This window comes from Carassius carassius, chromosome 17 (assembly GCF_963082965.1).
Source record: "Carassius carassius chromosome 17, fCarCar2.1, whole genome shotgun sequence".
NCBI classification, from domain to species: domain Eukaryota; kingdom Metazoa; phylum Chordata; class Actinopteri; order Cypriniformes; family Cyprinidae; genus Carassius; species Carassius carassius.
Window position 1 is genome coordinate 21711886 of NC_081771.1, and position 26452 is coordinate 21738337.

The following is a 26452-nucleotide window of genomic DNA, read 5'->3' on the forward strand; positions in this document are numbered from 1 at the left end:
AAGTCATTTTGTGTTTTTCCCCCAAATCAGTGACATCATTTATGAACTTGGTAATTAAAAAGTTAAAATCTTGGATTTTTAAAAAAAAATTTGCTAGTTTTGATCAGGACTGAGGTTGATTAACAGATTTATGCAAAAAAAAAAAAAAAAAAAAAATGAATCTGATACATTTTTACAGCAGTTTAATTGAGTGGATGTTTTCATCCCGAACAACTCGAAAGGGTAGTGAATTTGAACAATCCACAAGGGTTAAATAAACTTCGGGAATGGGTACTAAGACCTGGTATTTAATCTGTCCCAGGGCTAAATTATGAAAGTAGAACAGTAGTATCGATAAGCTCTGACATTAATATTTCTAATTGTGCTCAAGAAATTAAGAAAATATACATATTGATCCAACTCACACTGAAGATGGCTGATCCATTTTGTCTGTTTTATTTTTTTCAGGTATATAAAAATGCTCAAAGAAAATCACCACTATCGTGCCACCACCATGGTGCACAAGTTAGTGGACCTTTCCAACTTTTTCAAGTGGGTTAAGGAAGCAGGCCCCGATGGACTAAAAGTGTCAAAGAAAGCCCTGAAACGGGCTCTTCTAATTATCAAAACGTGTGTAAAAGAGGAGTCAAAAAACAAACATGCATGGCAGCAGGAGGTCCACTTACTGAAATCTGGTGAGTTTTGTAATATGCACAAACACATACACCTATATATTACACCCCTTTATGTCTCTTTATGTCTCTTTTCATTTGTACCATGAGAGATATCACACAAGCATATTGTTATATTTTAATGAATTTGAATGAAGAGTTTATTTGCAAAAACCAATGTTTTAGAGATGAAAAAAAACATCTGTTTAATCTGTGTAATCTTTGTTATCTCCTCAGATGACAATGTAGATGCCTGACAAGGGTTGTTTTTGTGATCATAGACTGTATGGAAGTGATTAATTGCAATAACCAGTCATTTCTGTTAATCCTGTAGTGCCAGTTCTGCTTACTAAAAGTTGCCTACTTGGCGTCTCGCATTCCATGCCCAGCTTTTCCGACAACATTCTTTTGCAAGTTTACTTAAAAAACTTTCATCTTTAATTCCATTTACACCCTGAAGAAGAAGATATCACAGGTTCATCAAGTTCATTGAAATTATCCATCCTCAATCACTGTTAGTCAGCTTTGATGAAACTCCTATCAGCTAGCACCTCTTTTCAAAATGAAAGTAGCCTTGCCACCTGACCTGAATATGGTGCACTGCTGAAATTGACTTACCGGTTACACACACACACACACACACACACATATACACAGTGTTGGGTGAGTTACTCTAAACAAGTTATTAATTACTAGTTTTAATTAGTAGTTACTAATTGAAATGACGTCGTTGGTGACGCGAGTACCCATCATTACACTATTTTGCCTCCCTAGGTTGGTGAAAGCGAATATCACTACAACAATTACAAATGATTAGATATAAATCATCAGTTTGTTGTTTTACACACAGATATTTTCAGAAACTACATAGTCATGAGATGCAATAATAGTTTAGACAGTCTTTCATTTTTTTGTATCTAGCTAGTGCTGTGATGTAATTGTAACATGCATCATGCAGAAAACAACAGGCCAATCAGAAGAGAGGCATACAAATATTAATTAGACAGGCCAAAATTTACCTGTTTTTGGCAGAGCTACTGAGAAAGAAGCTGTAAAAAATATATTGAGATTGTTTTTGGTTTTTATTCTGCAATTACATATTCTTAAGGACATCAACACCTAAATTAAATCTCCAGAAAGTTGTACAATATGGGACCTTTAATTAAACACTGGACCTGACATGCAATTTGGTGTGCTTAATTGAACTACCTTTTTTTAATATCAGAAAACCTTTTGGATCCTGCTGCCCATGCTGACTTCATTAAAGCTGCTTCAGAGGTGCTTCCTGAAGTATTGCGTAAGTTACAAGGCTTTTGGTAGATTCCAGACAACAAAATACAAAAGTGGATTAAGAGTTTGATTTCATAGTTAATGGTTTTCATTGTGTTGAATGATTTGTTTTCATTATGTTTTAGAAAAACTTCAGCATGAAAAGAGGCAGCTGGACCTCTTCTTTGGCCTCCTCGGTGGGGTCATGATTGCCACCTCTGGCCACAGGCCAGGTGTCATCATGAACCTCACCGTGGAGGAATTTCTGGCCTCCAAAGAAGGCAAGGACGGCCATGCCATTTTTGTGAGTGTTGTAGTAGTCATTGTTTTGTTTACATTTATTTGCTTACATATATAGTCGTACACTTATTCATAATTATTTTACTTTACAGGTCAAAAAGCACAAAACATGTGCATCATTCGGCCATGCAATACTCCCCATCACAAAGGGGGAGTATAATTGCATGGCCGAATTTTTAAAAATACGGGAAAGCTTTGAGGGGAGCCAGTCACCCCACTTCTTTTTTAATTCGAAGGGTGGGGTGTTCAAGGGCCTCCTCAAAGCTTTCGCCGCCGCATGGGAGTTTGTGGGCCTCCCAAAGCCGGCCCCAACATTCATGGCCTTGAGGACATCTATGTCCACTCAGGTAAGTGTAAATTTTGATACACACACACATACACACACTCTCTCTCTGTCATACATTCTCTCAAACACATACACACACACAAACACTTTCTCAAACACACTCATGCATGTTTCTGTGAATTGTGGGGACTTTCCATAGTCTTCTATTGTTTTTATACTGACCAAACACCATTTTTATCCCCTAACCCAATCCTACCCCTTACAATAAAACCTGTTTGCATTGTTACATTTTCAGATAAACATCATATAGTATTTTATTTTTTTTTTTTTTTCAAAAGTTTCAGGTTTTACTATACTTAAGGAGACATTTTGTTCGTCTTCATGTGGTATAAACAAGTGCGTACAACACATGCTCTGTCTTTCTCTCTCTCTCTCTCTCTTTTAACTCACACACATGTTTAGGTGGTTTTTTGGCATTACAAATATTTGTACATTCGCATACATTTGCATAAAGTAGAAGTTATTAAAAGTAATACATTAAACAGTAAGTGATACGCAAAAAAAAAGCATTAGTAAATTGTGCAGGAGATGGACTGGAGAAGTCACTTATTGTCCCTCATGTTGTGACAGGTGAACACATATTCAGCTGCTAGAATGCAGCAGGCTGCACATTCCACCAGTTATAGTAGCAATTTATCATTGTTTGACAGGCTGAAATCTCTGGTGTAAATGTATAAATGTAGAATAAAATGTTCCAGAATATTTTATATAAAAATGTCCAATCCCACCCCAATCAAAATAAAGAAAAAAATGTTAATTTATTGGTTGTCATAGCCACACTAAACCTTTCATCTGATCAAGCAGAATGTTAACATCATCTTGAGTTTCTACAAGGTATCTCTGGTTAAAAATAGCTGACGTTAGTGTTAAGTTAAGTGTAAAGTATAACAACCCACACCTAGGTACAGGTTAAAACCTGATGGCATTTTTTTCTGGGCTTTTGAGTTACAAGAAATGTGTTTTAGAAAAACACGGTTATAACAGCCAGAGAAAAGACTAAGACAGAAATCAAGGGTCAAGAGCCCAACTAAAGCAAACACTGATCTCTAACATGGTTACTTCAAATGAAACAATAAATCAACATCTAAACCTTAGTTCATTCTCAATAAGATCTTCTGTAGACGTCTGACAGAAACAAAGTCAGTCTGGTTATTAATAAGTGGAGCTGGTGATGCTGTTTGTGGGGTTGTTTAATCAGATCTTGAGAGATTTCATGTATTTTATTTCAGTTGATTTCATCTAAGGCTGTGTCTGAAGTCAGTTGTAGTTCTTGTGTTTCTCTTTTCTTCAGTAATTCTATTTGTTAACAGCAGCTGTTCATCACTAATTCACAATTATCACTCAGTTAATTACTTAATTGCAATGTATATCTTCTTTCAGTGAACTCAACTGAATTAAGTTCAGAGTACTCATAACTGTTCGTTTTTTCAACTTAAATGGTTTAAGGCAATCAGTTGCCTCAAACAGTTTGAGTTAACATAACTTGTCAGGTTTGAGTGAGGCTGTGTCTGAAGTCAGCTGTAGTTCCTTTCTCTCTTTTCTTCAGTAATTCTGTTTGTTAACAGCAGGTGTTAATCACTAAAGCTCAATTATCAGTCAATTAATCCCTTAATTACTTAATTGCAATGTATATCTTCTTTCAATGAACTCAATTGAATTAAGTTCAGAGTACTTATAACTGTTAGTTTTTTCAACTTAAATGGTTTAAGGCAATCAGTTTCCTCAAACGGTTTGAGTTAACATAACTTAAGGATATCTGTTTACTCAAACCGTTTGAGTTAAGTTTACTTGTCGGGCTTTACAGTCAAGGCAATCGGTTTACTCAAACGATTTGAGTTAAGTTAACTTGTCGGGTTTTACAGTGTAGTTAAATGAAAATACATTTAATCTTACTCTGTGGTATGTGAACAATGTTGATAAGTGTCTTTGCTACCGTGACAAAGGTAATATAATTCTTCCATTCTTTTTTAAACCGGGCATTTTTAGCAATTCATTTTTTTCATCTGGATTTTTATTTTTTTTTCTTACCAACGTAGAAAATATTTTAGTTAACTGGGTCCGGTTCCCCGATAACGTTCACTCTTAGCGCGCTAAGAAGACATCGAAAGATATATCTTACCAAAGTTGTTGATGTTTCTAAGTGTGTTCCCCGAAGTGTCCCTTAGGAAGCTTCTTAGCACGCTGCCTCTTACGTCCGACGTTACAAGAGCGCTGTCCAAAGTCAGGGTGCTGAATTAGTTGGCATCGATTGCTCATGAATCGATTTTCCACTTTACGCGAAGGTGCAATACAGCGTTAAGAAAGACAACACGTTCTATGCAAATGAAACATTCCTCAAATTATTACAGTAACATTTATTTTAACATAGTTTAAGTTATCAGTAAAATATAGACTATAAATTAAATTATCAAAGGGTCAGTAATGTTCACACGATATGTTGTGACGGTAAGACAAACCGGGTATCCCTCGCTAATCATCCATCCCGTTGTGCCACTTGTGCCGCTTCTTGACATGGGTTTAACGACTTATAAAAATTATATAATACACTTTTATATTAATGGCAAGGTACTTTACAATTAGATTGATTGGCAAGCAGCTGCAGTTACTTCTGTTTAATGCAGTATTGATTGGAATTGGTTTATGTTTTTAATAAAAATCAACCTATCTACAATGAACAGAGAGAGTTAGATACAAAATATGCTGGGGAAGCAACGTAAAAAAGGGCACCAAGCCTCTCGTCAGAGGAGGTGTTGCTGGACCTTGCCACCAGGTCAGATATCACACCCCTATGGTCCACTATAACCGGCACATTTATGGCCGCGTCTTCCTTTCGCGATAAGTAGCCTACGCCTGATCATTCACTGATGGATTGGCGATAGGGATGAGTGTGCCATCCACCAGGATGCAATCCCCGGCATGGCGCAGAAGGGCGTTGGAGACAGTGTGGACGCACTTCCACACAGAGGTCTTGATTAGGCTGTAGCCTTCTCCCACGACCTCGATGACTCTCTGTAGCAAAAAAAAAAAAAAAGTAGCGCTGGGCTTCAGGGCTTAAAGTCAAAGTCACCTTTATTTATATAGCGCCTTAAACAAAATACATTGCGTCAAAGCAACTGAACAACATTCATTGGGAAAACAGTGTCAATAATGCAAAAATGATAGTTAAAGGCAGTTCATCATTGGATTCAGTTATGTCATCTCTGTTCAGTTAAATAGTGTCTGTGCATTTATTTGCAATCAAGTCAACGATATCGCTGTAGATGAAGTGTCCCCAACTAAGCAAGCCAGAGGCGACAGCAGCAAGGAACCGAAACTCCATCGGTGACAGAATGGAGAAAAAAACCTTGGGAGAAACCAGGCTCAGTTGGGGGCCAGTTCTCCTCTGACCAGACGAAACCAGTAGTTCAATTCCAGGCTGCAGCAAAGTCAGATTGTGCAGAAGAATCATCTGTTTCCTCTGGTCTTGTCCTGGTGCTCCTCTGAGACAAGGTCTTTACAGGGGATCTGTATCTGGGGCTCTAGTTGTCCTGGTCTCCGCTGTCTTTCAGGGATGTAGAGGTCCTTTCTAGGGGCTGATCCAGCATCTGGTCTGGATACGTACTGGATCCGGGTGACTGCAGTGACCCTCTGATCTGGAGACAGACTGGATCTGGTGGCCACGGTGACCTCGGAACAAGAGAGAAACAGACAAATATTAGCGTAGATGCCATTCTTCTAATGATGTAGCAAGTACATAGGGTGTTATGGGAAGTGTTTCCGGTTCCGGTTTACCTAATTAATGCAGCCTATAAATCCTTTAACGGATTTGGATATTAAAAGCATATTAGTATGTTATGTGTATGCCAGGTTAAAGAGATGGGTCTTAATCTAGATTTAAACTGCAAGAGTGTGTCTGCCTCCCGAACAATGTTAGGTAGGATATTCCAGATTTTGGGCGCCAAATAGGAAAAGGATCTGCCGCCCACAGTTGATTTTGATATTCTAGGTATTATCAAATTGAGTTTTGAGAACGTAGCGAACGTAGAGGATTATAATGTAAAAGGAGCTCATTCAAATACTGAGGTGCTAAACCATTCAGGGCTTTATAAGTAATAAGCAATATTTTAAAATCTATACTATGCTTGATAGGGAGCCAGTGCAGTGTTGACAGGACCAGGCTAATATGGTCATACTTCCTGGTTCTAGTAAGAACTCTTGCTGCTGCATTTTGGACTAGCTGTAGTTTGTTTACTAAGCGTGCAGAACAACCACCCAATAAAGCATTACAATAATCTAACCTTGAGGTCATAAAAGCATGGATTAACATTTCTGCATTTGACATTGAGAGCATAGGCCGTAATTTAGATATATTTTTGAGATGGAAAAATGCAGTTTTACAAATGCTAGAAACGTGGCTTTCTAAGGAAAGATTGCGATTAAATAGCACACCTAGGTTCCTAACTGATGACGAAGAATTGACAGAGCAACCATCAAGTCTTAGACAGTGTTCTAGGTTATTACAAACGGAGTTTTTAGGTCATATAATTAACACCTCTGTTTTTTCAGAATTTAGCAGTAAGAAATTACTCGTCATCCAATTTTTTATATCGACTATGCAATCCATTAGTTTTTCAAATTGGTGTGTTTAACCGGGCTGCGAAGAAATATAGAGCTGAGTATCATCAGCATAACAGTGAAAGCTAACACCATGTTTCCTGATGATATCTCCCAAGGGTAACATATAAAGCGTGAAGAGTAGCGGCCCTAGTACTGAGCCTTGAGGTACTCCATACTGCACTTGTGATCGATAGGATACATCTTCATTCACTGCTACGAACTGATGGCGGTCATATAAGTACGATTTAAACCATGCTAATGCACTTCCACTGATGCCAACAAAGTGTTCAAGTCTATGCAAAAGAATGTTGTGGTCAATTGTGTCAAACGCAGCACTAAGATCCAATAAAACTAATAGAGAGATACACCCACGATCAGATGATAAGAGCAGATCATTTGTAACTCTAAGGAGAGCAGTCTCAGTACTATGATACGGTCTAAATCCTGACTGAAAATCCTCACATATACCATTTTTCTCTAAGAAGGAATATAATTGTGAGGATACCACCTTTTCTAGTATCTTGGACAGAAAAGGGAGATTCGAGAATGGTCTATAATTAACTAGTTCTTTGGGGTCAAGCTGTGGTTTTTTGATGAGAGGCTTAATAACAGCCAGTTTGAAGGTTTTGGGGACATATCCTAATGACAATGAGGAATTAATAATAGTCAGAAGAGGATCTTTGACTTCTGGAAGCACCTCTTTTAGGAGCTTAGATGGTATAGGGTCTAACATACATGTTGTTGGTTTAGATGATTTAACAAGTTTATACAATTCTTCCTCTCCTATAGTAGAGAATGAGTGGAACTGTTCCTCAGGGTTTTTATAGTGCACTGTCTGATGTGATACTGTAGCTGATGGCTGCAATTTTATCTCTAATAGTATTGATTTTAGAAGTAAAGTAGTTCATAAAGTCATTACTGCTGTGATGTTGGGAAATGTCAACACTTGTTGAGGCTTTATTTTTCGTTAATTTAGCCACTGTATTGAATAAATACCTGGGGTTATGTTTGTTTTCTTCTAAAAGAGAAGAAAAGTAATCGGATCTAGCAGTAAAGCAGAATTCCGCCGCGTTAGCCTGGCCAGCGCAGGTCTGGGAAGGTCCAGCTGCTCCACAATGAGTTGTCTTGGGGGGGGATTTTTTTTAATATAGCCACGTCAGGCAAAATGTCAAAAGGGCTTAAGTTTTGCCGAATAAAAAAACTGACATGGACTAAACGGCTCAGAGTCCGGCTCCGTCTTTGATTCATTACAAGAACACGTTGGATCGCTGCCATAGTTGGTCGCTTACTGGACACCACCATGCTTACCCATTTAAAGATCTTAGCCATTTAGAGCCAAATTGTTTGCCAGATTTTAATTATCAAAAAAATGATTGCCAATTCGCTTTAATTACATTACGAAAAAGCCTAGGCTAATTACCACCTTATTAGTTCTGTAACCACATAAAGTCAACTTCATAAATAGGACTGTATCCGTTGCGAACATAATTTATTATGAGTCTTAAAAAATAACAGAAAATCATTGAGCCACAAAATTGTCAACATACCATAGTTTGACTTGTACTTCGCTGCGCTGGTTTCTAAAGACTGCTGTACAGTAGCGTCATGAGCTCAAATAACTCTAAGAGAGAGCTACGAATGGTCCAGACCAACCTTACGAAAGTGTGACTTACAGAAGATATACTTAGCGTACGAACGTGTCGGGAACCGTGCCATAAGGTTAGGAGAGAGGTTAAGGAATAGGTTAAGAACTACTTAGCGATAAGAACGTTTTGGGGAACCGGGCCCAGTACATTTTTGTCAGTTTTTTTTTTCTAAACAGATCGATTAACTTCAAGATTTCAAAATCAGATAGCATGCTGATAATGTAGCACTGTAAGATTACATTTGTTTGAATGCATTATTGCGAAAGCGATTGAGTGTGAATCTGTTTAAGTCATGCTTTAACCCGAAAATAATCAGTAAAAGAAACAGACAAACTCTTAACATCCCGCTCGACTCTTGCAGTCAACCTTCTGATCAAGCTAAATATGTTGGCTGTTGGCATGAATTTTACTCGTGATAAGAAGCTCATATTCAAGTGTTTGTGCAAAAATTATTAATGTGCATTAATGACAGGGAGGCGCCGTCTCATCACTTTAATTTTTCATGATAATGAATGTATAATTTTTTAATTAACATAATATCGTTGTGTCTCACATAGGTACATTAAAAATATATCTACAGAAAGCTTGAAAGGTTTTAGACGAAAAGGAATAGTGTAATGTGTGAATGTTGCATTTCTCTCGTTGGAGAGAGCCAGGACTGTGAATATAATCTAAACAACAGTTGTTTATAAACCGGTTCAGCAAGTGAAAGCCTCATAAGACACTTGTCCATATGAAAGAGCAATTCACACTTTTATCTCGACCACCACAAGCCATGAATAACTACCCAAAACCCAACCCCCTCCAGCTGAACAGAATTCGGCCTGTGTTTTGGCTCTGAGGAACGGTGTGTTACTGGGCTGAAACATGCTTGCACTCAGAAGTACTCTTTCATAATTTTCTCGCAGCCCATATTATTATTTTCACAAGACCATAATGATAATAACAAATCATCAATTAATAATTAATCATTATTTTACGAAAATCATTGTTATTTGTGATCGTGGATATAAGGAGGCTTTAAGACCAAGCGGAATCCTCTGTTCCCGCCTCACAGCGCACGGGTCTCGAGACTTCACTGTCTGCGGTTTGACTTTACTGAATCAGATTGAGGCGAATACAACTTATTGATCATGAGCCCAGGGCCAGCGCAAGCTCAAATGCCACTCTAGGCAGAGCATGATCGTGCCGCCCCCCTCACATTCACAATTAGGGATCCTTAAGATGCATGTAAACAATTTTTTTTTAATCTATGAAATTACACTAAAATAAAAACGTGCAAGCATGTTTTCAGAGTTTTTAATTTTTCCATTCTGCAAAAAGGTGAAAAGGGTAGCCTACACAATGCAACAGCTAAGTATAAATTCTGTTTTATAGGCTAATAGATAGTGTACAGAATAAAACTAAACATGTGCACTCAACTTTTTAGCTCACAAAACTGGAGTTTTCGATTGTTTTCTTGACTGATACACGCATTCACACACCTTCATTTCAGAAGCGTGCGCATCGGGCTTTCGCAGCGGCAAACGCTTTGATTGCGTCCTCGAGTTTAACTTGTACTTCAGAGATCATTTTTATCAGTTTAAGCTTTGAGAAACTGCGTTCTCCATAGCTCACAGTGACAGGGAGAGTGGGAAGCACTCTCATTGCTACAAAAACATTTGGAAAATTGTATTCCATCCCTTTTTCACAGATGAATTATAGCGCATCCAGTGGTTTAGATCCAGCAACCAGGCGTCAGCCCAAAGCAGTCAGCTCTTCAAACAATTCATGCACATCAACATCTTGCGAGTCTCCATGAGTCAGGGCCTTCCAGTCCTAAGCAATCCTGAAGGCTATTCTATTCTCCTTTTCTTTGAGAGATGCGATGTCATATAAAAATCCAAATACGTGCCCATGGTCTCTAAGCAGCGAAAAGCGCTCTTCCACGGAGGCGATTAATCATGACCAGATAAATTTATTCGGTTTCACATTTTTGAATATACAATAAAGTATTTTGCATACATATAGACCTACTAATAGGGCGCTGCCGTGCGGGAATTTTTATTCGAAATGTAAAGTTTTTTTATTTATTTATAGCTTTTATTTTATTTTTACCTAATGTGAAACAAACAAATAAATTAATAATTCTCTCTCTCTCTCTCTCTCTCTTTCTCTCTCTCTCTCTCTCTCTCTCTCTCGCCTTCTCTCTCTCTCCGCCCTAGGCGGCTGCCTAGTTCGCCTACAGGCACGCGCCGGCCCTGCATGAGCCCAACATTTAGCAAGGCATGAAAATTCTAACAGAAGGAAGACGTATATCATTGAGCTAATGCTGTTAAACAGAGAGAGAGAGAGAGAAACTAGTCTAGGGCTATTCTTAAACTTGGAGCTCATTATATTGAAGTAGCCTACAAATCCAGAACACCAGAAACGTTATGCATTTTATGAATAATGAAATGTTATGAAAATTATGCATTTTATTTATTCACACTGTATGGTTGAAATAATATTTTAGTTCACAACTTTAAGTTCCGTTGTTTAAAAAAATGCTTTATTGGCTAATGTTTCATAAACCTTCGGTTGCTCTAAAATGCCATTGTTAATTTCTAAAAAATGTTATGCCATTATTAATTTCACAGTATTTTTACCACCTAAATGACTAATCTTTAAAGTCACAATTCTATAATGGTCAAAATTACTCAGGCCAATGGTATTTTTTTAATGACATTATTTTATTATTATTATTATTATTATTATTATTTGAATAATTGTAGCTTACATAAATAGGTAAAGCAAAACAAATATTCGTATTGTCCCTTATTTTTTCCCTTGTTTTCCTAAAGAATAAACACATATTTTTTACAAGAACAAACATGATAACATATTATTAATTAATAAAAAATAATTTAAGCAATTAAAACCTTTTTTTAAACTTGAATTTAAATACTATTAAACTAACTTTAAATTCTCAAGGAGTTTATAAGTAAAAAAAAAAAGTTCTAAATGAACTTGTGTTAACAATATAATTAGAACTAACAATATAATTTGATTTTTTTAAATGAACAATTCCTGTATAAAATGAGACAGCAGTTCTCAACCTTTTTTTCCAGCGGGCTGCACTATGGTCTAAGTGCAAGTCTACGCATATAATTTAAATATTACATCAGCAATACAAGCCAACCTGATTTATAATATTATAGCCAAACTATTATGATATATAATCTATCACATTCATTGAAATAAACAATTCTACTCCCCATAAATAAAACACCTGATGCTGTCGGGAGCTGACCAATTTTGTGAGATTCAGCTTGAAAGCAATAACACAAAGAAGTTGCGATTGTAACGCCTGTGTTATACTTTCCGCATGAGCAATCCGGACGTGTACACGGCCAGCGCGGACGCAGACTTCTTCAATTTATACTTCTGAATGCGCAGGCTGATGGTCCGCTCTGTAATTGCCCAGAATTATTGCACATCTGACTGTCTTTATATTCTTTTATTGACGGATTGCACAGGTTCGAGTAGCAATGAGCTTCTTCACTCTGCCTGCACATGTGCAATTTTGCTTTTCAAGCCATACTGATCACGCGCACCTGTCCGCGCGGTCGTCTGTTCATGAGCCTCGGCACACACTCTCCAATGACGATATGGATTGTTACATAGTGTATGGTGTTTCCATTTATCTGAACTTCTTCAAGTGAGTTGCGGGGCAAAAAAAAAAAAAAAAAATCCAGCACTTCTCCTTCAATACTGATTCTGCGACTATTCACAGTTTGTACATGTTCATTCGCTGGCATTTTTGAATTTCTTTTTTTTCTCCCTTAAAAAACAAATGTGTCCATTCTGATGCGCAATTTTACCTTAAAGGCAATTTACCTAATGGCTATTGATGACTATTTGAATTGAATTCTTCCAAAGTGCGCACTTGTATGTGTTCGTTAAATGCTTATGCCAGTGCTCATGTCTGAAAATAATATATGAAGAAAAAAAAATCACATAAAAACATTAGGATATAGGTTATATTTCATTAGTAGCATCATTTTTTTTAATTGATGTGAATAATAAAATATAATATATATTAATATAATAATATAATAGAATATATATATTATATAATTTAAATTATATAAAAAAGAATTTATTCAGCATGTGGTTCGGGCCTAATTTAAATTCGTAACGGGCTACGGGTAGAGAACCACTGCTTTATTTCAAACATTTTTAAATCGTCCACAGCTGAGTTTTGCGGGAGGCTGATCTGCGCCAGATCGCGTGAAGTGAATGTAATGAACAAAGTCATTTTCAGATGCAATGAAAAATAAAAAACATGGATAACCTAGATTAGTCCCAGGCTCTGTTCTGAAGTGAAATAATTATAATTACTGTTAACCAAGAGTAACACATTTTTAACACATTTTAACGGATTAATCGCCTATTTTCAGTTGCTGAATGTTTTCTTTGTTTTTTATTTTTTAAACACGCTAAAAATTAAATAAAGTTTGTTAGAGGAAAAAATATATGAGTCGTGTATACACTGTAAAACATTTCACGTTGGTTAAACTTATAAACGAAAGTTCACCTGCTGCCTTAAAAATGTGAGTTAACTCAACTTACAGATACTCTTTGTTTCAACTCAAGAAGTTAAGTTTTACAATTTTTTAAACTAATGGTCATTTGTTGTTTCAACTTGATGCTCTGAGTTAAAACAACTTACTATGTTACATTATCAGTTCAAGAAAACTCAAATCAGCTCATAATAAATAGACTTGTAACTGGTCTGCTCAAAATTGTAAAAAATTTATTGAAATAAATTCAAGTAATGTACAAACTTCAACATTGGTTTGAAAATACAAATTCTTGTAGGAAAACAGGTTTTAAAAATTTAAGAACACAAGTGCTTAAACATCCATTTCATCAAAACATCAAAGATTCTCTAATAATATACAAAACTAGAAGAAAGGTAGATGAGTGGTATAAAAGAGGTATAGAACATGTAACTGAGGGGAGGAGAAAAAGGCATGAATTGGGGAAAAATGAGGAGTGGCAGGTCGTGTGTAATGATACAAAATAACGGCTCATCAATCACTTTAAAGATTGTAAGTGTTCTCTATATAAACAAGTACATGTAGCTTTCTGACCTTTGAAAGATTTGCACAATACATGGTCATTGACTGTGTTGAACAATACTCATGTAGTAAACTCTCACTAAAAGCAATAAGAACACACATGTGAAATTAGTCTATTTCCAATAAATGCTCAAAGGTTTTTCCTTATAGTAAACACTTGACCAACATTCAGCATTTGAGATTCCAGATAAAGCAAAAAAGGAAAAAAAAAAACTTTAATATTTTGTTATATTTGTACATTATATTATTGATGACATGTTTAGGCATGATATATAGTGTTCAAAAAAGCATTTTAGCATAAATTATTACTGATTCTGGGATAAAATAATAAATATATTGTAATAGTTAAGCTGATTAACTTTTTCCCTACACATACTGCTCTACAATGAATTCACTATCATCAGTACATTCACAAGATTTAAATATATTTTCTTACATCACACATCTTGATTATCTCAGAAGTCTCCTCTGAAAGGAAGCGCAGAAGTCCAAGGCAGCTTTTCTTCTGTTCCAATTTGTGTCCTACATACAATTATAAACAAGACTGAGTGACTCCAATATATATATACATTAGTACACTTATATTTGTGCAAACTGATCAAATTGGGTTCATTTTTATTCATACCTCCTTATCAAGGCACTGTATAACTGCTAAGGCTCAAGCTCCTGCTTGATGATACAGATGCTTTGTACAGCTCTAAAAGACACCAAAGCATCTAGTCCATCCAAGAATGACTGCAGACGATCGATGGTGAACTCTGTGCTCATCTGAAACAGACACAAGACAGGAGGAAAAATGGAGCCAAAGAGATTAATAGTGGGCAGTAAGTACAGATGAAAAATAATCACATATGTAAATCACATGCCATCTTATAACATAAATGATTAAAGAGGTCATATATAGAGGTCATGTCACAAGTAATAAAATCAAGGATAAAGAATGTTTTAAAAATAAGCAAGTTCACAATTACCTTATTGTAAAATGAACATCCTTTACACAGCTTCTTGAAAACTTTGTAGGGTGACACTTTATATCTTGAGGTGACAATAACTTTGAAGAGGAATCAACAGCTGTAATGGTGCAGAAAAGCAGAAGCATATCAGCAGAAGCAATATAGACTAAGCATATGAAATTGTACAAAAATAATTGCATGGTCTGCATTAAATATGTTGTGTGACTGCATTAGGTCTGCAACAAATATACAAGTTAAACAGCAAAAGAGTTTAATATCAGTAAGGATGTGTTAACTGCACCTCAGTGTAACAAGAATGTCCTTAAAATCAGCTTCTTGAAAACTCTGCAGGGTGACAACCTTATATCTTGAGCTGACAATAACTTTGAAGAGGGAGAGCTGTAAAGGAGTGAAAAAGCAGTAGCATATCAGTAGAAGCAATATAAACTAAGCATATGAAATTGTGCTATACAAAAATTAGTAGACGAACAGCTGTCAGAAACGTTTAAAAGTAAATAAAATATAAGCACTGAAATCCGAAGTTAAATGTTAAGCTATTTTAGCATTTGAGGCTCTAGGAAACTGTCAAATTAGCGAGGGAAAACCCTGTGTCTTTATATTGCCCCAGTCAAGTGAGTCTTTATCTGTGTTACACCCGGTCAAGCAGCCGCTGCCTGGATTTGAACATGTCTATTTTTTTATTACAGTACAAATGCGTGGCGTGGCCAAAAAGCTGAGAAAGACGCTTTTTGTAAGCTTAATGTATCGCGACACTTTAATTCCACAAACAGACGTGCAGCAAAATGTGGGCGGCGACAGGCTTGACCGGGTGTTCACAGACGGCGGATCAACTGACCACGGTCACTCGCGGAGCACGGTCAATGCAATAAATAATAATACCTGCAGACTTCAGGCCGAAGACCAATTAAAATATAAACACTGTGAACCAAAGTGATATAAATATTTTAGCGTTTGAGGCTCTGGAAAACGTCTCAAGGTTACGTATGTAACCCTAGTTCCTTGAAGGAACGAGACGCTGCGTCGAAACGCTTTTGGGGAACGTCCCTGACGAGACCGACTCTGAATATCGTGTGCAATCAGTCCATCGGAAAGGCGTGACGTCACGGGCGGGGTGACGTAGCGACCAGGAAGCTATAAAAGCACGTGCCGTGCAGCTGGCTTCAGCTTCGAGTAGGGAAGCAAGCGCCGGCAGGGGTGCCGGGAGTATGGCTCTGCGACGCAGCGTCTCGTTCCTTCAAGGAACTAGGGTTACATACGTAACCTTGAGACGTTCCTTTTCAGGAACTCGAGCTGCGTCGAAACGCTTTTGGGGAACGATGTGCCCACGCTGCCAGACTTCCAAATCCCTGCCTAGTGTGTAGTCAAAAGAGCACAGCTAAGATGAGAGAACAGAAGAGCCCGGCGTGGCTCGCATGTCAAGATCGTAAAATCGGACAAATGTGGAGGGCGTGGACCACCCCGCAGCGTTGCAGATGTCCAAGAGGGACACACCTGCTGAGAAGGCCTTGGAGGCCGCCATACTCCGAGTAGAGTGAGCCTTGGCCCCCAAAGGAGGGGGAAGACCAGAGGACTCATAGGAGACGTTGATAGCCTCGACTATCCAACGACTAAGGGTCTGCTTGGTGGCAGGAGAACCCTTGTTAGAAGGACCGTAGCAAACAAGCAATTGGTCTGATTTTCTCCACAGGGCAGCTCTGTGGACGTATGCGTCCAGTGCTCGCACTGGACACATACAGTTTAGCTTCTCTTGGTCTGGCTCCCGAAAGGGAGGAGGACAGAAGGCCTGCAGTACGATAAGTTGTGGTGTAACAGAGGGAACCTTCGGAACGTAACCCGCTCGAGGGTATAAGAATGCTTTGGCCATACCAGGGGCAAAGTCTAAGTAAGTAGGGGCCACCGAAAGGGCCTGAAGATCTCCAACTCTCTTTAGTGAGGTGATTGCCAGTAACAGGGCAGTTTTAAGTGTCAGATGTCTATCTGAGATATCTTGTATTGGCTCGAATGGAGCTTTACAAAGAGCCTCTAGAACCACAACCAAATCCCAGGGGGGAACACGGGATCGTACTGGAGGTCTCAGCCTCAGCGCACCGCGGAGGAAACGTGTAACTAGGGGGTGTCTACCCACTGACTGACCATTGAAAAGGACGTGGAAAGCAGCTATGGCCACCACGTAAACCTTTAAGGTGGAGTGGGATAACCCCGCAGAGAGCCTGGCTTGTAAAAACTCCAGAACTGTACCAACTGGGCAGTCTGCTGGGTCAAGCTGGCGGTCTCTGCACCATGAAGTGAAGAGCTTCCACTTCAGGGCGTACAGTTTCCTCGTAGAGGGAGCTCTGGATTGTAGTAGGGTCTCAACAACCTCGGTTGAGAGACCAGCTGCTAACAGCTGTGCCCCCTCAGGGGCCACACCCACAGCTTCCACAACTCCGGGCGAGGGTGAATTATCGTGCCCTGCGCCTGTGAGAGTAGGTCTGTCCTGATCGGTATCTCCCACGGAGAGCCGTCGAGGAGCGAGACTAGATCTGAGAACCATACTCGGCCCGGCCAGAACGGGGCTACTAGTAGTAGACGGGCCCCGTCCCGGCGTACTCTCGCCAGAACTCCCGGGAGCAGAGCGATAGGGGGAAAAGCATACAGACGAAGCCTCGGCCAGGTCTGTACCATAGCGTCCAGTCCCAGAGGAGCTGGATGAACTAGAGAGAACCAGAGGGGACATTGCGATGTCTCCTGAGTCGCAAAGAGGTCCACCTGGGCTGTACCAAATACTCTCCATATCTGCTTCACCACCTCGGGGTGAAGCATCCATTCCCCGGGCCTCGGCCCCTGTCTCGACAGTATGTCTGCTCCCACATTCAATCTCCCAGGAATATACACTGCTCTGATCGAGAGGAGTTTGCCCTGGGACCACAGAAGGATCTGGTGTGCCAGCTTGTACAAGGGGCGCGAACGCAGACCCCCATGGTGATTGATATAAGAGACCACTGATGTGTTGTCGGTGCGCACCAACACATGGTGACCTCTCAGGTCTGGGAGGAAATATTTCAATGCTCGATAGACCGCTAGTATCTCTAGGCAATTGATGTGCCATGTTAGATGGCGACCACTCCACAGACCGCGGGCAGGGTGGCCGCTCATGACCGCACCCCAACCGGTGAGGGACGCATCTGTCGCTAGCGTTACACGGCGACAAGGAACTCCCAGCACCGGGCCCTGATTCAAGAACCAAGGTTTCCTCCACATGTCTAAGGCACGAAGGCACCGCCGCGTGACCTTGATAACTCGAAGTGGATTTCCCCTCGGGGAAAAGCCCTTGGACTTCAGCCACCACTGTAGGGGTCTCATGTACAGCAGGCCAAAAGGTATCACGTTGGACGCAGCTGCCATCAGCCCTAACAATCTCTAGAATTGTTTGACAGTGAGTGACTGGCCTTCTTTGACTCTCTCGACTGATGTGAGGATCGACTCGATCCGAGCAGGAGACAAGCGTGCCTGCATCGTGGTCGAATTCCACACTACGCCTAGATAGGTGGTTCTCTGAACTGGAGAAAGTACACTCTTCTTGGCGTTTAGTCTCAAACCCAGCTCCCCCATGTGTGCGAGAACGACATCTCGATGTCGAGCCGCCATCTGCTCTGATTGAGCTAGGATCAACCAATCGTCGATATAATTTAAAATGCGGATGCCCTGCATACGGAGGGACACCAGAGCCCCATCCATACATTTCGTGAACGTGCGGGGTGAGAGTGCGAGGCCAAAGGGAAGTACTCGATATTGATAAGCTTTGCCCCCGAAAGCGAACCTCAGAAACTTCCTGTGTTGTGGAAGGATGGATATGTGGAAGTATGCGTCTTTGAGATCTATTGTGACAAACCAGTCCTCGGATCTGATTTGAGCTACAACCTGGTTGACAGTGAGCATCTTGAACTTCAGAGACATAACTGAGCGGTTCAGGAGACGTAAGTCTAAGATCGGACGCAACCCCCCATCCTTCTTTGGAACTATGAAATACCGGCTGTAAAATCCGGATTCCCTGTCTAGAGGAGGGACCACCTCGATGGCCTCCTTCCTTAATAGGGTATTCACTTCTTGTTCCATAACCAGAGCCTGCTGGGGGCCGACCACAGTCGGTGTAACCCCGTTGAACTTCGGTGGTGGATGACCGAACTGAATGCAATAGCCTCTTTCTATTGTACGCAGGACCAATTGAGATACATTTGGCAGTAGCTTCCACGCTGCTAAATAATCTACTAAGGGAATCAGTCTCTCGAGACTGACCTCTGGTGTAAGAGGCCCCCGAAGGGGCGGCGAGCATCCCAGCTCCGCTACGCTCACGGGCGGAAGTAACTGGGGGTGGCGCTCGCTGGAGGCCGCTGCGCCCTGAAGCTCTGGCAGGGTTGGCAGACCGACCTCCTGAGGGTACTGAGGTGAGACGGGCACCGTATAATGAGGTGAACCGCGCTCTACCCCAGCAGGGGCTACCCTCTGGATCCTGGCGTCAGGATCTTTTCGTCGAGGACTTCCGGGCTTCAATGACAGATCTTAAATCGGTTTTTGCCCGAGAAGCCCCCGACTCAGAGCGTCGTTGCCCTCGGTCTCGACGTGGGGGAGCACGAGTGGCGACGCTCTGCTTTTGCGCTTCCCGGTGTGAGGAGTCGGTATGTGGCGTGGTCATCTCCCGCCCAGATGCACCACAAGAGCGACGAGGGAGGAAACTCTGGAACGCTGCCGCCTGCTTGTGTGCCTCCTGGAACCTGTCGACGACAGTATTAACTGTGTCGCCGAACAGGCCCGAGGCTTGAAGCGGGGCGTCCAGGAGGCAGACCCTGTCTCGTTCTTTAATTTCTGACAGGGTCAGCCACAAATGCCTCTCCGCGGCCACTAAGGCTGCCATAGACCGCCCAATTGCGCGAGCGGTCTCCTTAGTGGCGCGGAGGGAGAGATCAGCGGTCTTTCTGAGTTCTTCAATATCTTCAGACTTAATCCCCTCCCCCTCATCGACATCTCTCAGCAGGTCAGCCTGATAAGCTTGCAGGACTGCCATAGTATGAAGGCATGCCCCAGCCTGACCTGCTGCCACATAACCTTTGCCCACTAGCGATGATGTAACTCGAAGCGGCTTAGTGGGCAATGTCGGAGCCTTTAGAGACGAGGCCGAACCGGGTGACAGATAGCCCGCGAGCGTCTGTTCGACCCGTGGCATCGCTCTATAACCACGCTCTCCCAGCCCCATCACGTTGCCATAATATAGTGAATCAGGGCCAAAGAGGCGGGTCGAATACGGGTGATTCCACGATCTCGATAACTAATCATGTAGATCGGGAAAATACGGAAGGCTCCGACGTGGAGGTGGTTGCTTCGGCCGCAGAAAGCGTTCGTCTAATTTGCTTCTCTGCGGCTCAGTCTGTTTCTCAGCAGGCCAGTCGATTTTTAATTTATCTACTGCACGCGTGACCACCTCCAAAAGCTCTTCATACTGGGGCGACAGGGGTGGCGAATCCCCAGCAACAGTCTCCACATCAACCTCCTCGGAGGACGAGAGGTGAAGAGCTGATCCCTCACCCTGGGGGGAAGAAACCGACGAGCGTGCTTCCGAACCCAGGGTTTGGGCACCGGATCTGGCAGATGAGGAAGGAGATAAGGACTGGCCCGTCTCCATTCCTTCTGACAGATCCACCTGCGAACTCCATGAGTGCAGCAGCCACTCTGCCTCGGCAGAAGCGGGGCCAGCACCGCGAGGAACGCTGGTGAAGGCTCCCTCCTCGAAGAGAGCCCTCCGGGATCGAAGCGTCCGCATTGGCAAACGTTCGCAATGCGGGCAGTCGGCCCCCTCGAGAGCCGACTCAGCGTGCTTCGATCCCAGGCAAGCCACGCACAGCCTGTGTGTATCCCCGCTCGTAATGTAGCGAGGGCAGGGAGGAACACACAATCCGTAACGTGGCTTGGAATCGCCCTTCAAATGTTTGGTCTTTTGCTTTTGCTTAGGCATATTGAGCTGTTTTAGCGATCTTTTTAAGCTAAGGGACAGACAACAATAAATAGGACCAACAGGACAGACTTTTGACATGCACACACAGAGCGCTTGCTGACAGATTCGAAGCTGAAGCCAGCTGCACGGCACGTGCTTTTATAGCTTCCTGGTCGGTACGTCACCCCGCCCGTGACGTCACGCCTTTCGGATGGACTGATTGCACACGATATTGAGAGTCGGTCTCGTCAGGGACGTTCCCCAAAACGTTCCGTTTCGACGCAGCTCGAGTTCCTGAAAAGGAACAGTGAATTAACGAGGGAAAAACTTGTGTTGTCGTATTACATTCGCGAAGCACAGTCAAATTGGCTAACATGCAATAAATCGCAACATTATTTATTTATCATTACAAATAAAAAAATAAACACCTTCCTCGCATTCTTTTTGTTTCCCGACATGAATTCGTGTAAGGTCTCCAGGCAGCTGCATTAACTCAAAATGGCGATGGCTTGTCTCTGTATTTCGCGCTCTCCGTGTATCGCCCCTCCCCCAACATATAACTTACAGACACGAGTTAAATGAACTTTTACAAGCCAGACAAAACTCAGAAGTCAAGACAACACATTACTTTGTTTAAATTTTCAATAACTTATAAACATAAGTTCAGTATCCAAAACTTAAAATGGCAATTTAATTTAAAGAGGAAAAGTAAGATCATATAACTTATTTGGGCTATGATGCTTTACAGTGTAGGTTTCATTTTAACGGATCAATCACTTATTTTCGTTTGCTGCATGTTTTTTTTTAAACACGCTAAAAAATAAATCAGAGTTTGTGAGAGGAAAAAAATTGGCTATAAGAAAATATTTTACAACAAATCCTTTAAATTTAACAAATTTATCAAATTTATCAGAACAAAACAATAATTAAAATATATGATTCTAATGGATAAATATAATTGCATAATTATAATTATTATAATAATATAGGCTTAGTAATAAAACAAAAAAAACTAAATAATAATAATTTAAAGCTAAGCATAAGGTAAGGTTTGGCTTTCTCAATCGGGAGAAATCAAAACGTTTCCATATTTGTGATGTTGCCCATTTGAAGCTTAACTATTATTCATGAGGTAAATAGGCTGTGTTCCTTTCAGTATCGAGCAAAAAAAAAATCATAATTAACAATGTCAAAGTGCTCACGCTGAATGTCTGGTTAAAGACTGCTGTTTCCAGTGAATATGTGTGCGAGGCACCAGCACGCTCAAACAGCTGAAACAAATAATACTTAATTTTTGGTCACACATAAGGCATAATTCAAAAATGCTGGTAGTTTGAAAAATCAAGAATAATAACAGAGTTAAATACTAATTATTGCTAAATGCTGGACCGTTCCCATTTCGCTCTGCATATGGAACCTGAAGATTTTTTTAAACCAAGAATGAACCGAAATGAAAATGAAATTAAAACATTTAGCTTATATATATATATATATATATATATATATATATATATATATATATATATATATATATATATATAGGCCTTGTATTTATTTACTGTTTAATAAAAATAGCATGCATATGATCCTTTGTGTTAAGGTCTTCTTTTAATTTTTGTTTAGTAGACTGTAGCCTAAGACTATCCTACATTTTAAAAATTAACAAATTGTAAAAAAATTATGTTTTTTTTAAAATGTTACAATGTTATATCATAATGTTATTGTTGTTTTACTTCCTTCTTTTATCTCATTTTACAGTTACATTCATTTCGCAATCCGTCCCTTTGCGCCACCTGGCGGTAGTTTCGCGAATGATTTTAACACGCGATTGAATTACAGTTACGGCGGTACACGCGGCGGTAAGCCCCAGATAGGATGGCCACCTACTGTATGTCAACTTTGGTCACAGGTGGATGAGGGAGACATGTACTCATTTACACTTACTGTCATAATCAATCTTGCTTGTTGACTTTTGAACACTTGTGCCTTTATTTGATAAACTGTATGTTTTTTCTTTTGTTTTTTGGATCATTTCGATTTAATGAACAAAACTTTGCACTATTTAAATGTAAATTACAAAACAATGGGAAAAATACAGAAAACAATAGCTTTCCTTTTTGCTCTGACAGCCACATGACAACGTGCGTGAGCGTTAGAAATCAGGAATGTTGAAAGAACATTGTAACTGGTATGTGATTCATCTTCAAACCAAACTTATGTTCCACTAAGTCTGGAAATGGTCAAATGTGGACAAACTCAAAACATTTTACACACTGTCTACACCTTTAGCGTTGTCCATTTTAGAGCTATGCGACTAATCCAATACAATGATCATGCACATCTAAACAGTAAAGCTGGTTCTGTGATTATTAGTGAATCTCCTTCAGATGCTTACAGATGGAGCAGATCTTAATACACAGAGCCCTAATTCGCTGATAGGCTACGCAATCAAGTTCATAATTGAATGAAATTCATCTGTGATTATGAACGTGATATTGTGTAGCTTGTCAGTGAACTACGACTCTGTGTAGTAAATGCCACTCCGTCTGAAAGCACACTAATTATTAACTTACTAATCACAGAACCGGCTTTACTGACTAGATGCACATGATCATAGCATTTATTTGCACAGCCCTAGTCCAATTGTGATCAGATTGACCAAAACATATCTCAATACCAGGTGGAAACAGCCTTTATAATCTTGGAGTCTCAGCCGGGGTCTTTCCCTGTTCCAGCCATAGCAAGTGCAGTACTACTAATAATTTATACTAATAGCTACAAAAATGTTCTTTTTGTAACAAAGTGAAAAAAATAGCTCAAAAGGTTAATGTATATAAATAATTGCAATAGATTTATCACAATTATTTATCAGCTGCAAGTTTTAACTGTTCATCCAGCAAACATTATTGAAGGACTAAAAGGTATTTCTCCATAAGTAACAGTTAGCTAATCGATAACTAATAAATTCTGTCATAACTGCTTAAGAACTACTATAAATTATCTACTAGTTAATGTTCACTAATGAGCAGGTATACATAATTCCATTGTAGGCATGGGCCGATTACCAGTTTCAAGATACCGAAAATTTCACGGTTATGAAGCCATTTTATTAGGCTTCAAAAACTCTGTGTTGATTGGTGTTGTTCGATGCTTAGCCAATTTCAAAATCATCTCTGCCCAATCAACTTCTTTTATCTGCCATTCGTAAGCCACTGCGGCTCAAATGTAGAACATGTCATTTGTGGTGCTTCCTCAATGCTTATTCCATAGGAATCGGCACTGAGGATCAAATTTAATTCACAAGTTAAATCTCTGGCCATTAGAGGAGGGATCAAATGACCTGAAGCTGAAGTGCTTTCAAACACTTTTCCTGTCATTTTTGGCACACATGGCAAGTCACATGGTCGTAAAGCGCTCTGGTATTCTGGTATTGACTTAAAAGTTAATTATTACTCCCTTGTAGGGCTGTTACTTTTGAGAAAAATAAAATTCGAACGGATATCGAATATCATGCAATGTATTCAAATATATTCGAATATCTACGTGCCCACTACTGTTGCTAAGCAACCATGACCTGCTCTCTCAATAAAGACGTGGAAATTTCAGCAAAGGATAAATGGATTTGCAGCACTAAAAATTGCTTGCAATTAGGGCTGTCTTTTTTTATTTGATATTCGAATATGCATTCGAACATGATGTTTTTAACTCGATGCGGTGCGGACGCGCCTGGGAAAAACGAGCCCGTCGCACCACGTGCGCTTTGCTTCCATTATGAGCACCCATACCGCGCGCCTACATTGGAAATAACGAACATGAGAGCGCAAAAGACGCGATATGTGAACGGCCCTTAATGGAGATTCAATCACAAATGTTTAACAGTGAGTCATAAACAGGACTATCTGGATTATTCTTTTTTTGACTTAATGTTTGAAACAGCAGGTTATCAAATTAGAATATCAATTTATATGAAGTGCCACTATGCATATCCCACAACATTAGGCTAAATGAAAAAAGAAAAGAAAAAAGATTCAGAACAGGCACAAACATAACGTGACAACTTAAACAGCAGCAGTAGTAAGGCATATAGCCTAGACTAATTCATTTCTTAATATTGTTTGCAAGAAACACCAGTCTATCAACTTGATCTGGATTAAGTGCGGGTCTCTTTTTATTTACAATGTTCCCCGCGGTGGAGAACACACTTTCGGAGCGCACAGACGTGCCTGGCTATTAGCTCTTATTCACTTGACTTGGTCATGGGCCTACGCTACAATACGTCTAGAGTGCCCTCTATTGGATAAGATGGCAAAGAATAAAAGGAAAAACAAATGCTCTAATCATGGCATTTTAAAAAACAGATATTTTATTCATAGTTCGATTACGGATATGTTTGAATGCATATTCGAATATCGAATAAAAAGTGACAGCCCTACTCCCTTGACTATTATTGGGTTTCTTGGCATTTGAGAAAACCCTGTGCTTTTGTACAGTTTTTTAAACATTCATCAGAAACACTGCCAAAATTTCAACATTCACAACATTGTTCAAAACACACAAAGATTTGCAAGCAGATTCTTCATTGCAGATAGCAGAAAGTAAATCAGTGTATGTGTTAGTGTTTGTGCGTTTTTTGCGTGTTAGAAATAAATGTTCACTTCCCTTTCTCGTAGTCAGCCACCAACCTCCTTGAACTGGACCATCTCCGTCCTGCTCTCCGTCTCTTTAATCTTTTCAGTGTCCACACGTGGATGAAATTCTGCTCACGCGGTGTGATGCGCTCGTTTTTTCCAGGCGCATCCGCACCGCATCGCATTAAAAACCTCAACTTTCAGAATGCCGCAAGCGTACCTCAGGTCATGTGACAAGAACTAACCAATCAGCTCCATCTTTTCCCGTAACAATGTTGAAAGATCAGCCAAGATGAAGGAATAGCTGACCATAGCTGTATATGGATGGCCATTTTTAAATAAATTTAGTAGCAGAGCTACTGCAAGCGATTTTTAGTGCTGGAAATCCAAGAAGGAGAAAGCGATGCGACTAGCAGTTTCCACACGTTTTTAGGCGCGACATGTGAACGGCACCTTAATCGTCTTTGTTCTTGTCACTCTCGGCCTGCTGGTGCTCGGTCTTTCTGAATCAGTTGTGCTGGGAACAATTTCAGACACGTTCCCGAAAACATCCTGTTCTCCGTCATGTGCTCTGCTGCATCTGCCGCTTCTCTCGCTCCTCTCGCTGCAACTTGTGCTGCATTTTGTGCTGGTCTTTGGAATGGTTTCAGGGCTGTCAGCTCTGCCACAGGGTAGTGATGTTTATAAGCCGGCGGTGCTGACCCGATCTCATATTGGAAAACACAATTATACTTTTCATTAGTAGTATTTTGCTCCGGTGGAGCTGTTTTCTCACACACATTCTCTTTCATCTTTTTCATTTCACCCCTACATGCCAATTCTTTCTACATTTGCTCTCGTTCTCGTCTTTCAGCCTTTCCTAACCAACAACCTATAGTCGTAGTACATCCTTTACTCACGTGACGAACACATACAACAACCATTCAATTTGTTTTTTTTTTTTTCAACTGACTCTCTCACAACATTCAGTCTT

The 26452-nt window shown here is 40.2% G+C and overlaps 1 protein-coding gene across 1 annotated transcript in view; it reads left to right on the forward strand.

The window, feature by feature from the left end:
- The first annotated feature begins 2458 nt into the window (after positions 1-2458).
- Positions 2459-26452, forward strand: part of LOC132091008 (uncharacterized) — a 31399-nt gene continuing 7405 nt past the window's right edge. Inside the window, exon 1 of the mRNA XM_059497796.1 lies at positions 2459-2566. Within this exon, the coding sequence (XP_059353779.1) occupies positions 2537-2566 (30 nt within the window). The 5' untranslated portion in view covers positions 2459-2536. The remainder of the gene's footprint in view (positions 2567-26452) is intronic.